This window comes from Mesoplodon mirus (assembly GCF_964341445.2).
Source record: "Mesoplodon mirus genome assembly, chromosome: 4".
NCBI lineage: Eukaryota > Metazoa > Chordata > Mammalia > Artiodactyla > Ziphiidae > Mesoplodon > Mesoplodon mirus.
In genome coordinates this window covers 165415845-165431341 of record NC_138979.1, presented here as the reverse complement: position 1 = coordinate 165431341, position 15497 = coordinate 165415845, and the positions used below count along the sequence as shown (strand labels likewise).

The window sequence follows — 15497 nt, the reverse complement described above, 5'->3', positions numbered from 1 at the left end:
AGCTTCCAATTGTTCCTGTGGAGTCACATAAGGAATGGTCTGGATATTTCTACTCAAAGAAAAGGGAAAATGTAGGCAACACTTGTACCACGGCCTAACTCTCATAAACTTAATTCAGAAGAATGGGAACACATCGGGGGTTTAATTGATTATTGACTTTAGGTTTATAATGCCCTCTGAAGTCAATGGAAGGGTGATGTCAAAGACTCAACTGAACCCCTGGCTAATACCTTAAAACTAAGAAACAGAAAGGACAAGTACTGATCTACTGAATTTTCTGCAGATACTAACTAGACTAAGGGTCATTTTCCCACAAGCAATCGGAATGTCTTATTTTTTGCCAGAGAATTTAAGGCTAAAAATTCAATTAACCTTCTCCCCTCTACTAACTAGATTTATGAGATGCCAAGGAAGTCAGCAAAGCATTAGCTTAAGCTTGGGTATAATTACTTTTAAGTGACAAAACAAAAACGTTAACCACAAAACTAAGGACTTCCTACATAGCTAAACTCAGACCTTCAAATTTTCTAATGTAATTAGGACCTTGGTCAATATAATATAAAGGAAACTTAGTGGGCCAAAAATAACAAGTGAATAATCAACACTTATCAAATACAAATACTGCATTTTATAAGGATTAATTGAACCTCTAGCTTCATCTGCCCTTGATTTAATGCTACCCACTGGCCTCAAAAATGAACAATTCATGTCCTAGCAAAGCCATCAGGAGGATGCGAACAGAATTGAACTAGGATACAGTCTTTCCTATGATAACAAATTTTCCTTTCCTCCTTTTTCCTTTTGGCTAGTGAAAAGAAAGGTAATAAAATGAGAGGTGGGAGTATTTCATAGTGAAAATTTGCTCATTTTGAATAAGAGCTTTACCATCCTTCCTACAGGCATCCTTCCTACAAACATAGTAATTCAGACACTTTAGCTACGTAGCAACACTGACCACGATAGCAACATCTCAAAGACCAAGATGCAGAGTCAATTAATTGTTGGAGAAAGACTTACCTGAATGCTGGCTGTAGAGCGATTCTTGCGGGTTGTGGTAGTAGCCATTGTAGTGGTGGTTTCCATGACAGTGGTAGACATTTCTGGTGGCATGGAGGTTGTCTGTGTCGTTCCCAAGATTGATGGGACTTCTCCCACCAGTCGGACACTTCCATTGATTTTAATATTGGGGTTGTTCTCAGCCGCCATGTTCAGTACTTTTAAACCATCATAATAGAGCCCAGAAAGCTGGCCTTGGAAGAGGCGTCCTTTGTCCTTTCCACCGATAGCTATTTGCGCCTGGGTGTTGAAGATGGTTAACTGCCGGCCTAGTGGGTTGGGTGGAGGAAACATCATTATTCCTGTACATTTTCTCTGTTTGCCTTACCTGGTCTGAATGGATCAGACATCAAAGCAGGCTTCCTTAGCAATTGAAAGGAAGAAAATTGGGTAACAAAAATTCAATATAGACATTGGCAAATAACATTTCACTATGTTTATCTCTTCCACTGTCTAGCTGAATATCCTAGATAACCTGAAAAAAAGAGTCTCTATCTCTTTATTGTGAGGCAGGAGAAATTTTGTTCAATGATGAGCCGTATTATAGTCTTCCTGGTTATGCAGTGTGGATGACAGAAAAAAAAACAGGTGATGAAAATAATAAATCATAAATACTTATTGTACTGACTTTTTAACCTAAAAAGTAACACAATGAAAACTAAAAAGAATTTTATATAGCAAATAAAAACTCAGTGAGGTAACACAGAGCACTGAATTAAAAAACTAGGTCTGATAATTAAATTAAATTAACTGAAATTAACTTAGATTCTAGTTAAGAGACTTGGATTTATTGTATACTTACAAAAATAAACATTTTGGTCACCAGACACCTCATTTCCTAGAAATCTTCCTAATGCATAATATTCTACCCATACTTGCTATTTAATAAACATCATGACAGATTATTTCCCATCTTTATTAATTTGGAGGAGGGGAGAGATTACAGTCACACAACTAAATCTCCCTTTAAGATATGGAAAATAAGTAGGCATTGATCATGTCAGTGAGAAAGGGGGGAAGAAAAATGTCATTCAGAATCAATGAATCTTAAGAGGAGGGATAGGTGTTAATGAAAAAAGCTACACATAAAACACCTTAAAGTGATATAGAGGTATGCTAATGAATTGAAGCAAAGAGTAGCTCACCTTATTTGAAGTTCCCATTTGGGGAACCATTTATGCTTCTGTGGACAGAAAACTATCAGAATGAAATGATGGTAGAACAGAGGTTAGAATAGTGTAACTCAACTTATCTTCCCCCCAACTATTCCTACTTTAAAAAGCCTCTCTTAAGTTTGAGATGATTCCCAGAAAAATCTAAATAGCTTTTAAAGGTTAGAGCCGTCTATTCTATTCTTTCTCCAGATTATTTTCTTCTGTTTTTCCATATGGAGAAAGGTGGAAAAAAATTTTAATGGAATTAAATATATCCTTTCTGAATTTTTCTCCATTTTAGTCAGTGATCAAACAATGCTTCATTCATTCTTAATCTAATTGCCTGAATATTTTTAGCTATTAATGACTGGAAACAATGTTCTGATATACTTGTCTTTTTAATAAAAGGGAGTATATTTTTTTAAAGACTGAGGTTTTTGTATAATATCAAATATGAATAGAGGCATGCTGTTATATTTGTGCGCTTAACCTCTACCACTATTACATGGCCTTTAAGCCTACACAGTGATTAGCTATCCTTGAATTTCTGGTGTATAATGTGGAGTCCCTACTCAATGCAGAAAAATGGATGAAACAGAAGGGACAGAGAAGGGAAAATGCATCTGCTCAGAGGGAATTCTTTGTACAAGACCCAGCTCCACTCATTGGGCAATGCTTAAGGGCATATTAGTCAAGAATGATTTATAACTAATACCCCTTTGGAAGCTTCAAACACTACACTACACTATGAAGACTTGGACAGATAATTTTGTTATAGTGAAAATAATCTCTATAAAAATATCTGGAGCATGGAAATGGAATCTGCTGGCTTTAATGATAACAGAATTGCCCAGATCCTAACAGCCCAATCAAATAGATCTAATAGATTTCCATTATTTTCCCACCAATTTCTTCACTGCCCTGTGCACATGCATCATTGCCTATCCTTTGGCCTCTCATTTCTCACATAAGATGCAGCAAAAAGTTCAGTGCCCAATAATACTGGGTAATGGCCTGGAGCTCATACCTCTTTACTGTTTATTTTTTGATGACAACTTTATTCTGGGAGCCCTAAGCTTACTATAAAAAGAAATGTCATGATGGAAGGGGAGAATAAATATGCCCTTGGCCTTGCATAGGCATTTGGAGTGGTTAACATAATAAGAATTTGCCTAGTAAGAGATCTCTAGGGCTAAAATTTAGTATGTTACACCTCAGTGCCAAGCTATCCCTTCCATTCACATAACTGTTGGCCAACCATAATATTAATGTTTATTCATCTCCTTTTTTATATATAGCCAAACATTGATAATCAGTTAATGCTTATAACTGATTACAGGTAGAAAATTTTATATTTCTAATATTCACAACAGTACTTCACATCTGTAATGGTCCTCATCTTATTTTCCTATTGATGTTATTCTGCCCTTGCTTACAAATAAAAAGAAGATCAGAGAGAAGTGAAATGCAAAGTTGAATTACACTGATTAGAAATGATGGATCTCACCAATCCCTCCCATCAGGAAATTTGCACAAGCCTCTTAAATAGCCTCATCCACCAGAGGGAAGACAGCAGAAGCAAGAAGAACTACAATCCTGCAGCCTGTGGAACAAAAACCACATTTACAGAAAGATAGACAAGATGAAAAGGCGGAGGGCTATGTACCAGATGAAGGAACAAGATAAAACCCCAGAAAAACAACTAAATGAAGTGGAGATAGGCAACCTTCCAGAAAAAAATTCAGAATAATGATAGTGAAGATGATCCAAGACCTCGGAAAAAGAATGGAGGCAAAGATCGAGAAGATGACAGAAATGTTTAACAAAGACCTAGAAGAATTAAAGAACAAACAAACAGAGATGAACAATACAATAACTGAAATGAAAACTACACTAGAAGGAATCAATAACAGAATAACTAAGGCAGAAGAACAGATAAGTGACCTGGAAGACAGAATGGTGGAATTCACTGCTGCAGAACACAATAAAGAAAAAAGAATGAAAACAAATGAAGACAGCTTAAGAGACCTCTGGGATAACATTAAACACAACAACATTTGCATTATAGGGGTACCAGAAGGAGAAGAGAGAGAGAAATGACCTGAGAAAATACTTGAAGAGATTATAGTCGAAAACTTCCCTAACATGGGAAAGGAAATAGCCACGCAAGTCAAGGAAGAGCAGAGAGTCCCATACAGGATAAACCCAAGGAGAAACACGCTGAGACACATAGTAATCAAATTGGTAAAAACTAAAGACAAAGAAGAATTATTGAAAGCAGCAAGGGAAGAATGACAAATAACATACAAGGGAATTCCCATAAGGTTAACAGGTGATTTCTCAGCAGAAACTCTACAAACCAGAAGGGAGTGGCATGATCATACTTAAAGTGATGAAAGGGAAGAATCTACAACCAAGATTACTCTACCCAGCAAGGATCTCATTCAGATTTGACCTCACTTACACCAATGAACAGATCATCCAAAATGAAAATAAATAAGGAAAGAGAAGCTTTAAATGACACAATAGACCAGATAGATTTAATTGATATTTATAGGACATTCCATACCAAAACAGCAGATTACACTTTCTTCTCAAGTGTGCACGGAACATTCTCCAGGATACATCACATCGTGGGTCGCAAATCAAGCCTCAGTAAATTTAAGAAAACAAATCATATCAAGCATCTTTTCTGACCACAACGCTATGAGATTGGAAATGAATTACAGGGAAAAAAATGTAAAAAACACAAACACATGGAGGCTAAACAATACGTTACTAAATAACCAAGAAATCACTGAAGAAACCATGGAGGAAATAAAAAAATACCTAGAGACAAATGACAATGAAAACATGATGATCCAAAACCTATGGGATGCAGCAAAAGCAGTTCTAAGAGGGAAGTTTATACCTATACAAGCCTACCTCAAGAAACAAGAAAAATCTCAAATAACAATCTAACCTTACAGCTAAAGGAACTAGAGAAAGAAGAACAAACAAAACCCAAAGTTAGCAGAAGGAAAAAAATCATAAAGATCAGAGCAGAAATAAATGAAATAGAAACAAAGAAAACAATAGCAAAGATCAATAAAACTTAAAGCTGCTTCTTTGAGAAGATAAACAAAATTGATAAACCATTAGCCAGACTCATCAAGAAAAAGAGGGAGAGGACTCAAATCAATAAAATTAGAAATGAAAAAGGAGAAGTTACAGCAGACACCACAGAAATACAAAGCATCCTAAGAGATGACTACAAGCAACTCTATGCCAATAAAATGGACAACCTGGAAGAAATGGACAAATTCTTAGAAAGCTATAACCTTCCAAGACAGAAACAGGATAGAAAATATGAACAGACCAATCACAAGTAATGAAATTGAAACTGTGATTAAAAATCTTCCAACAAAGAAAAGTCCAGGACCAGATGGCTTCACAGGAGAATTCTATCAAAAATTTAGAGAGGAGCTAATACCCATCCTTCTCAAACTCTTCCAAAAAATTGCAGAGGAAGGAACACTCCTAAACTCATTCTACGAGGCCACCATCACCCTGATAGCAAAACCAGACAAAGATACTATAAAAAAAGAAAATTACAGAACAATATCACAGATGAACATAGATGCAAAAATCCTCAACAAAATACTAGCAAACAGAATCCAACAACACATTAAAAGGATCATACACCATGATCAAGTGGGATTTATCCCAGGGATGTAAGGATTCTTCAATATATGCAAATTAATCAATGTGATACACCATATTAACAATTGAAGAATAAAAACCATATGATCATCTCAAAACAATTGAAGAATAAAAACCATATGATCATCTCAATAGATGCAGAAAAAGCCTTTGAGAAAATTCAACATCCAGTTGTGATAAAAACTCTCCAGAGGGCTTCCCTGGTGGCGTAGTGGTTGACAGTCCGCCTGCCGATGCAGGGGACATGGGTTCATGCCCTGGTCTGGGAAGATTCCACATGCTGCAGAGCAGCTGGGCCCATGAGCCATGGCTGCTGAGACTGCGCGTCCGGAGCCTGTGCTCCGCAACGGGAGAGGCCACAACAGTGAGAGGCCTGCGTACCACAAAAAAAAAAAAAAAAAAAAAACCTCTCCAGAAAGTGGGCATAGAGGCAACCTACCTCAACATAATAAAGGCCATATATGATAAACCCACAGCAAACATCATTCTCAATGGTGAAAAGCTGAAAGCATTTCCTCTAAGATCAGAAACAAGACAAGAATGTCCACTCTCACCACTATTATTCAACGTAGTTTTGGAAGCCCTAGCCACTGCAATCAGGGAAAAAAAAGAAATAAAAGGAATACAAATTGAAAAGAAGAAGTAAAAGTGTCACTGTCTGCAGATGACATGATACAATACATACAGAATCCTAAACATGCCACCAGAAAACTACTAGAGCTAATCAATGAATTTGGTAAAGTTACAGGATACAAAATTAATGCAAAGAAATCTCTTGCATTCCTATACACTAATGATGAAAAATCTGAAAGAGAATATAAGGAAACACTCCCATTTACCATTGCAACAAAAAGAATAAAATACCTAGGAATAAATCTATCTAGGGAGACAAAAGACCTGTATGCAGAAAACTATAAGACACTGATGAATGAAATTAAAGATGATACCAACAGATGGAGAGACATACCATGTTCTTGGATTGGAAGAATCAATATTGTGACAATGACTATACTACCCAAGCAATCTGCAGATTCAATGCAATCCCCATCAAATTACCAGTGGCATTTTTCACAGAACTAGAACAAAAAATCTTAAAATTTGTATGGAGACACAAAAGACCCCGAATACCCAAAGCAGTCTTGAGGGAAAAATACGGAGCTGGAGGAATCAGGCTCCCAGACTTCAGACTATACTATAAAGCTACAGTAATCCAGACAATATGGTACTGGCACAAATACAGAAACATAGATCAATGGAACAGGATAGAAATCCCACAGAAAAACCCATGCACCTATGGTCAACTAATCTATGACAAAGGAGGCAAGGATATACAATGGAGAAAAGACAGGCTCTTCGATAAGTGGTGCTGGGAAAACTGGACAGCTACATGTAAAAGAATGAAATTAGAACACTCCCTAACACCATACACAAAAATAAACTCAAAATGGATTAGAGACCTAAATATAAGACCGGACACTATAAAACTCTTAGAGGAAAACATAGGAAGAACACTCCTTGACATAAATCACAGCACAATCTTTTTTAATCCACCTCCTAGAGTAATGGAAATAAAAACAAAAATAAACAAATGGGACCTAATGAACTTTCAAAGCTTTTGCACAGCAAAGGAAACCATAAACAAGACGAAAAGACAACCTTCAGAATGGGAGAAAATATTTGCAAACGAATCAACGGACAAAGGATTAATCTCCAAAATATATAAACAGCTCATGCAGCTCAATATTAAAAAAAACAGACAACCCAATCCAAAAATGGGCAGAAGACCTAAGTAGACATTTCTCCAAAGAAGACATACAGGTGGCCAAGAAGCACATGAAAAGCTACTCAACATCATTAAATTAGAGAAATGCAAATCAAAACTACAATGAGGTATCACCTCACACCAGTTAGAACGGGCATCATCAGAAAATCTACAAACAACAAATGCTGGAGAGGGTGTGGAGAAAAGGGAACCCTCTTGCACTGTTGGTGGGAATGTAAATTGATACAGCCACTATAGAGAAGAGTATGGAGGTTCCTTAAAAACTAAAAATAGAATTACCATATGATCCAGCAATCCCACTACTGGGCATATACCCAGAGAAAACCATAATTCAAAAAGTCACATGCACCTTAATGTTCATTGCTGCACTATTTACAATACCCAGGTCATGGAAGCAACCTAAATGCCCATCGACAGACGAATGGATAAAGAAGGTGTGGTACATATATACAATGGAATATTACTCAGCCGTAAAAAGGAATGAAATTGGGTTATTTGTTGAGACGTGGATGGATCTAGAGACCGTCATACAGACTGAAGTAAGTCAGAAAGAGAAAAATATCGTATATCAAGGCATATATGTGGAACTTGCAACAATGGCACAGATGAACCAGTTTGCAGGGCAGAAATTGAGACACAGATGTAGAGAACAAACGTATGGACACCAAGGGGGGAAAGTGGCGGGGGGTGGGGGTGGGGGTGGGATGAATTGGGAGATTGGGATTGACATGTATACACTGATGTGGATAAAATAGATAACTAATAAAAGAACGTGTTGTATAAAAAAAGTAAGTAAAATAAAATTTAAAAATTACAAAAAAAAAGGAGCAGCTGATTCAGGGGCTCTGGCTCACACAGGCCATGGCAGAGCAAGGGGTACGGAATGTGGGGAAGCCTGCAGTGGCAGATGCCAGGATAAAAAAAAAAAATGATGGATCTCCTTTATTCCAGTTGCCATAGTTCACTCCAAAAATTGGTTTTTGCTTGTTCAAGACTGACCCAAGCATGGAGAAAGGAAAGATATATTTCCTGGGCTATACGACTAAGCCACCACTCCACTTCTGGCTATTCCTTCTTTCAAGGAGAGATCTGAATAATCACTTCTTGAGAACAAGACACCAGTGGGGTGAAATAGGGAAGGAGGCTGCCTATGTTTCAGATTTCCATCATGCCCTAGGAAGTATTTGGACCTTTGTTTATTTGTCTGTTTCATGGTTTATTTCTGGCTAGGTCTGCTTTTCTTATGTTTTAAAACCCTTTCCTAGCCTTCTGTACCTGAGATTAGGTAGTTAATAGTGAAGTTGGCAGGCACTAAAGGAATAGGGGGATATTCGAGTCTCCTGCCATCTCTTCCTCTGATCAAGTTATCTCTCTCAGGTAAGCAGGATTAAGTGAACAAGCGAGAAACAATCATCACTATCCTCTCCCTATGAAGGATATAAGGAACTGTCTGGAGAAAGTTGTACCATCTGCCCAAGATTTCTCAAAATCAATGCCAGATCTCCTTATTGTCCCTCATTATGATCAATCGTGTTTTTTATAAGTGGCGACCATTATTATATCTCTATTCCAGTCTGATAATTCTTCTATCATCAATAATACGAAATCTGGTTATAACACCAGTACAGGGTTTGTAGCAGGTTACTTTGTGTTTTGCTTTGGGTGCCCATCCTCTTGAAAGTCATTAATTGTTACCTCATTTGGACAACAAGTTCACATACTGCTTAAATTAAATCTTTGCACGTCTCCAGTCAGTGTTGCACAAAGACTAATTAATTAAACCTCAGAACACCCTTGGGGAATAGGCAGTATTATTTCTCCTCTCCTCAGATGGGAAATCTGAGATATAAAGAGGTTAAGTGGATTGTCTAAGGTCAGAAAGTCAGTCAATAGCAGACAGAGCCAGAAAACAGACTTGGGAATGCTGTGACCCAGATCTCTTCCCCAATGACAGAAATAACTCCAAAGAGGATTCCAGCTACTTCCTAATATCTCTGCCTAATCATCTTTCTGAATTTACCCTGTTTTACTTATTGTCCTTACAAGGTCTTTTGGTATACATTTTCTATTTCTTTTGAAGGGAACGTTACCTAGACAGAGGAAGAGGTAAAGCAACAGAACGAATAAATGTTACTTACCAAAATCAAACAAAAAAGTAATTTTGGTTAAAATAACATAGAAGAGAGAACTTCCCAGTTTGCAAATAATTCTTTTCAATATTATTAGCATATATAAACATATACATATTCAGTTAAGAAACTGGAATTTCTCCCTCCCTTCCACCCAAACCACCCCTATCCCTGTCCCACCAACTCAACTTTTGTTGTGTGTTTGGAAGCATCCTTCTATATGAAAGCCAACTGATAACAATACTATTGGAAGGAAAACTAAAAGCCTACCAGTAACTTTATAATGATTTATACAAATGAAAATGCCTGGCATGCTACTGAACTTAGACTTCAAAAGGCAATGGAGTAAAATAAAATATTATTAACATAAAATTGAAAGAAACAAAAAAATTCTCTCAGGCACATGAGACTCAGACATGCATCTAGTTGTCTTTTCCTTTTTAAGAAGTGAGGCAATCATCATCTTTAATGTTAAAGGGACTTTATGAGCTGGTGATTACTAAACAAAATTATTTGCTTTTTAGAGTTATTCTTAATTTATTTTAAATTAGACCACGTACGTTAAAAACAGGGCAAACAGTTAAGACTCAGTGAGGATTTTCCGTGTTTAAAGGTCTGAATGTTTTCACTCAACTTACAACTGTAGTAGTCCTTTATTTTTTAAGTTGCATATTAATATACCTCATTACTATTTATAAATAACTCAATCAAATCTCTACATATTTTAAAAACTCACTTAATGTCTACTTAAAATAAAACTCACTTAAGCTACAAGAGTAGCTTATACTGGCTCAGGAAAGAACAGAGTAAATAGCTTCTTAAAGACAAAAAATTTTCTTCATTCAAAGACAATAGTTCACATCCTAATAAATAGGAGCCACACAGAAAATTCTAACATCAGGTATAACCGCTGCCCTCTTTTATTAACAAAGTGGTTGTTTTATTCAGCAAATGAGAAACTGCTGTTTTGCCTTCCATTAACCTTTCCTTTTTCAACCACGTACACTTTTGTTGCATAAATATCGAATACACAACCAAACTGTAGAATAAGTTTGTTTATTTTTTTAGTTTCAGTCAGCAACTAGGACACCATTAACTTCTTATGAAATATATTTGCCTCTGTAGGTTTAACTCTAAAGGCAAAATTCATCTTTCTCATTCTTTTCTTTGTTTAAAAACAAATGTTAAAAAAAAGTCGCTCCCCTTATAGCAGTTATTTAAGCAGTTTAAATTACAAGAGTCAATCTATGATTTTTTTGTTGTCATTAACCATGCTACAGATAGTAAAGCCAAAACAGCCTCAAGATGTAAGTTTAATAAGTTCTTTTGAAATTTCTTTAGAAAGCTCTGGTATAAGAGGTAATTTAAAACAAATTAACAAATAATGTCATGCAGTGGTTAAATTGCCATAATACATTTCTTTTTTAGAGGTTCCTGGAATTTCTTGTTTGTGGTTGTCATGCTGATAGAAAGCTAGATGTTAGTCCCTTTAACTGTATTTTAATGGCAATGTATTATAGCATGATTTATCAACATATGGCAGGTGGAAGCTGACACAAATTATAATGAAAATTAAAACAGTCATTTATGCAGCAGGCGATTATCATTTAAGGAACATTTATTTGCAGGCTTTAAAAATGAGGGTTTAGAATCAAATGATTTTAAAATGAAAGTTTTAACGACAGTTACCTTTTTCCTGCAGCCACTCCTCTACGGGCCGGTTATATTTGAAGGGGATTTTCTGTTTTACCATTTGGAAGCGTTCATTATCAGTGTTGCCTTTAAAGTTTAAAAAACAGCTTAAAGAACAATCTGAAAAGTCAATAAGTCATTCAAAAACATCCTAGGTTTTTTGGTGCGTTTTATGAAGTTTTTAGAGATAGATATCCATTTATCTTTAGTGGAGGTGGAGTCGAAGTCACTCTGCCCTTGGTTGACAGGTGTGAGGTCAGGTTATTCTTAGCTATGCAGTACTCCGTATGTTTTGGAAACGTGACTTGGGATGGGCATCAGGAAGAGGTTTGGCTATTGACAGAAATGGGTTTACCTTCACTCTTCTCCATCTCACTCTAACCACACCTTAACTGGGTCAATGGAGGAACAATGATCCCCTTGACTTGTATCAGATCAGCTTCATAATGTGGTAGGGGACCCTCAGTGTCTTAGTCATGCATGTTCCACACTCACTCTACTGTATCTGATTAGAAGCATGGGTCCATGCACATCCTTATTCTCCTCTCAAGTGTGTGCAACTGCTCTACTTCCTGGCAGAGGGGAGCCAAAGAAGACAATTTAAGCCTTGATGGCCAACGGAGACTTCCTATTCCATAAAGGGGGGCCTGGCATCCCATCACCTATGTAAAATAGGTAGAGTATTACAGATAACTCTTTTAATCTCTATCTCTTTGTCTAGATCTGATCCACATTTTAAAATTAAAGGAACCCCAAAGTAAATATCTGTAAATAAAAGCAGCTATACATATAGTGATATAGCATTTTCAGACTTTTGAGTACCTATATTTTCTTAGTACTAACAGACACAGGTTTTACATGTCTACCTAGTCTCTCTCTCTTTCCTTCCTAGGAGAGGTCCTTCCTGAATACACATCCATTAATAAAGCCTGTTAGGGATACTTCCTCCAAGCATGAAATATCTAATTAATTTCAAGGATCAAACATAATGCTTTTAACTGTTAGTATGCCTCTTTCTTCCTTTCATAAATGTTGTTACCACCCCTGGATGGTTTATCTAATTAGGACAGACATGGAGAGTGGTGTTGTGAAGATATACCCCTAATGAATATGCCTCAAATCACAAAATAAAGAAGCCATGCTTTGGGAACTGCTCTGTCTTGTCAACCAACCTCATAGTGATCAAGCAGAAACTGGTGAATTCTAAATCACTTTTTTTTTTTTTTTTTTTTTTCTTTTTGCGGTATGCGGGCCTCTCACTGTTGTGGCCTCTCCCGTTGCGGAGCACAGGCTCCGGATGCACAGGCCCAGCGGCCATGGCTCACGGGCCCAGCCGCTCCGCGGCATATGGGATCCTCCCAGACCGGGGCACGAACCCGTATCCCCTGCATCGGCAGGCGGACTCTCAACCACTGCGCCACCAGGGAGGCCCTCTAAATCACTTTTGACTCATAGCCTTACAGTATTGGAACTTCAGGAAGCCCAATCCAAATCACCAACACTGAAGGTGAAATCAAATTCTCAGGACAGGTGGCTTGGAAACCATTTATAAAGAAGTCTAAAAGCTAGAAAGATTATTAGGATTGAATATAGCATCAGGTGAATAGAAGCTTGCCCTGGCACTTCCATCTCAGGGTCATCTTCACAGAGGAGTTTTCACTGGCAGAGAAGATTCCACATGTGGCTAAACTAGTACCTGCCTTATGTGAGGAATGGGATGGGGAAGGGGTGGCAATATTGGGAGATATTGAAAAGATTCGCCGTGCATTTCTCCTTTAAACAAATTATTCTAAGGAGCTGACTCATTATTTTTACTATCCAGGAATAAAAACAAACAAAAAGCTCATGAAAGAGGCAACCATGGATCTGTTCCCAGCCTACATTATGGGACCTTATCTGCCTGGCATAAAGCCTAACATATTAACATATCAAAGGATAAAGTGCAATGAATGGAAAGAACAATTAGCAGTTTTGGATTTCAGTTTATAAATTAAAGTTTTCCTCAAAATGTTATTTCTCACAGAAGAAAAAAAGACAGGGTGTAAGCTAGGAGGAAAACCAGAAAGGTATCTTAACTTCTTGGTGTTTCAATAAGTCCATGGTGAAAAAAGTTAATTTTACCTGTTAATATAAATACCACTTAGAGATCATTATAATGATCATCCTGATAGATCTGGGTACACAGAATTCTACTAATCCAAAATAAAGTTGGGTAAATTTTCACATGTCCTAATAGAAAAGGAACACTCACTTTTCTGAAAAGAACCTGTATCTCTATAACTCTTAATTCTACCCTACAGGAGACAGATATACAAGGGATGTCAGCCATCTTCATAAGCTCTGACCTCTCTCAAGTTTTAGTCACAACATACTGAGAAATTGAGAAATGGCAAATGAATTATGCCAGGTTCACCTTGAATATGTTCTATTACTTTGGGTTTTCTGTAACTGTCATTGGCTACAATATTAAGTATAGTAATGACCTCTGTTCCACTCACTGTGGAATGGATTGGTGAAGTCAATAGCAAATATAAAGCTAACTATTCTTCACAACATGCAAGACAAAATCAACATTCCAAACCGACAGCTCTATGTGTACCAACTTAATTAAGAAGCTGCACTGACTTACTTCTTCCCCAAACATATGAGTCTTGGTCCTCGTAAGCACCCTCCCCCCCATCCACTCTCTGTCAAGCATAAAGCTCCATAGCCAATCATATTATGACATGGTACTGGCTAGAAAAATAAGAAACAATGTAGGAGAATCAATAAGTGATATGTTGGGAGGACAGCATAGCCACGATTCAACCTTCGACCCTTCAGAAAGTGAAAGACACAGAGTCATTCTTCTCCATCTCAGCTTAAAAGACATTTAGAAAAAAGTTTTAAGTTTTCCATGCCAGACATAGTATCTGGCACTAGGGCTAGTGATCTTGCATACTGTTAAAAGTTGTGAAAGATGGAAGGCCATTTGGAAAACCAAATTGGTTTAAATTGCCACATTAACATTGTTCTTAGTCTCTTTTCATGTTCTTGTTGGTTTTTATTTTAATTTATCTCAAACATTAGTGAGAAATGTTTTAGAAACATGTGCATGAGAATGAGTTCATTTGCCCCGAGCCCCATTCGCTCTACTGACTGAAGAGCAAACAACCTTCTAAATATCAGAATTCATACACAGGGACTACTCTGAAAGCTTAGCAAACCTCATCAAATCTATATACATTCATATTAAATCCTTAATGACATTTAGTTGTACATTTCATATAGCAGCCAGTATGAATATTTAAACACAGACTAAAATCAATTCTTCAACAGAAAGTGATGCTGTCCTCAAGAAGGAACGGCCTTATGAATAGTAATGTCAGAATGTCACTAAAAAGAGGCATATGTATATTACTAATTATACCCCCAAAATGTAATGACTGCAGTTCTCAACCACACTGAGAAATCTATAAATTGCACAATGACATCTTCAAATAGACAGTTCTTAAATTACTTATGTGGATCTGACACTCACCTACCTGGAACTGAGGTTTAGAAAAAAAAAAGTATTAGCCATATTTCATTCTATTATACTGAAAAAGTTTAGAGGTGTGTGTGTGTGTGTGTGTGTGTGTGTATCTCCATCCATTTTTTTATACAACTGACCTCTTATTGTCATTTGCTTTTGTACTATTGGTTCTGTTATCAAATATTTCAGCTCCTGGAGACACATACAACATGCACTGTTAAATTATAATATCGTGAAGAGCAGAATGCTCTGAGGTGAAATTACTGAGGCCCAACTGGTTCATACACACAACTGCAACCTTTATGCAAAAACAGCTCACATTGACTACATTTGGGTTAATCCATTTAGGATAAAAGGAAAAGAGACAGAGGAAGATAAGGCAAAGAAAGCAAGTTGACCCTTGAATAGTTTCCTAGTACATTAGTCCCTCTTTAAGGTCCCAAAGAAGTAATCTGGAAACTTGTTGA

The 15497-nt window shown here is 36.9% G+C and overlaps 1 protein-coding gene across 18 annotated transcripts in view; it reads right to left on the bottom strand.

Annotated features, from left to right (window-relative positions):
- The window catches only part of NRXN3 (neurexin 3), a gene marked incomplete at both ends in the record, with an annotated part of 1625679 nt that overhangs the window by 152101 nt on the left and 1458081 nt on the right, over nt 1-15497 (bottom strand). For 10 of the 18 annotated variants that reach the window (XM_082616786.1, XM_082616787.1, XM_082616775.1 and 7 more), the window contains one exon: nt 1018-1325. In XM_082616786.1, the coding sequence (XP_082472912.1) occupies nt 1018-1325 (308 nt within the window). Of the gene's footprint in view, nt 1-1017; nt 1326-11513; nt 11604-15497 lie in introns of all 18 variants that reach the window. The other 8 variants (XM_082616773.1, XM_082616783.1, XM_082616788.1 and 5 more) reach the window with 1 other exon arrangement.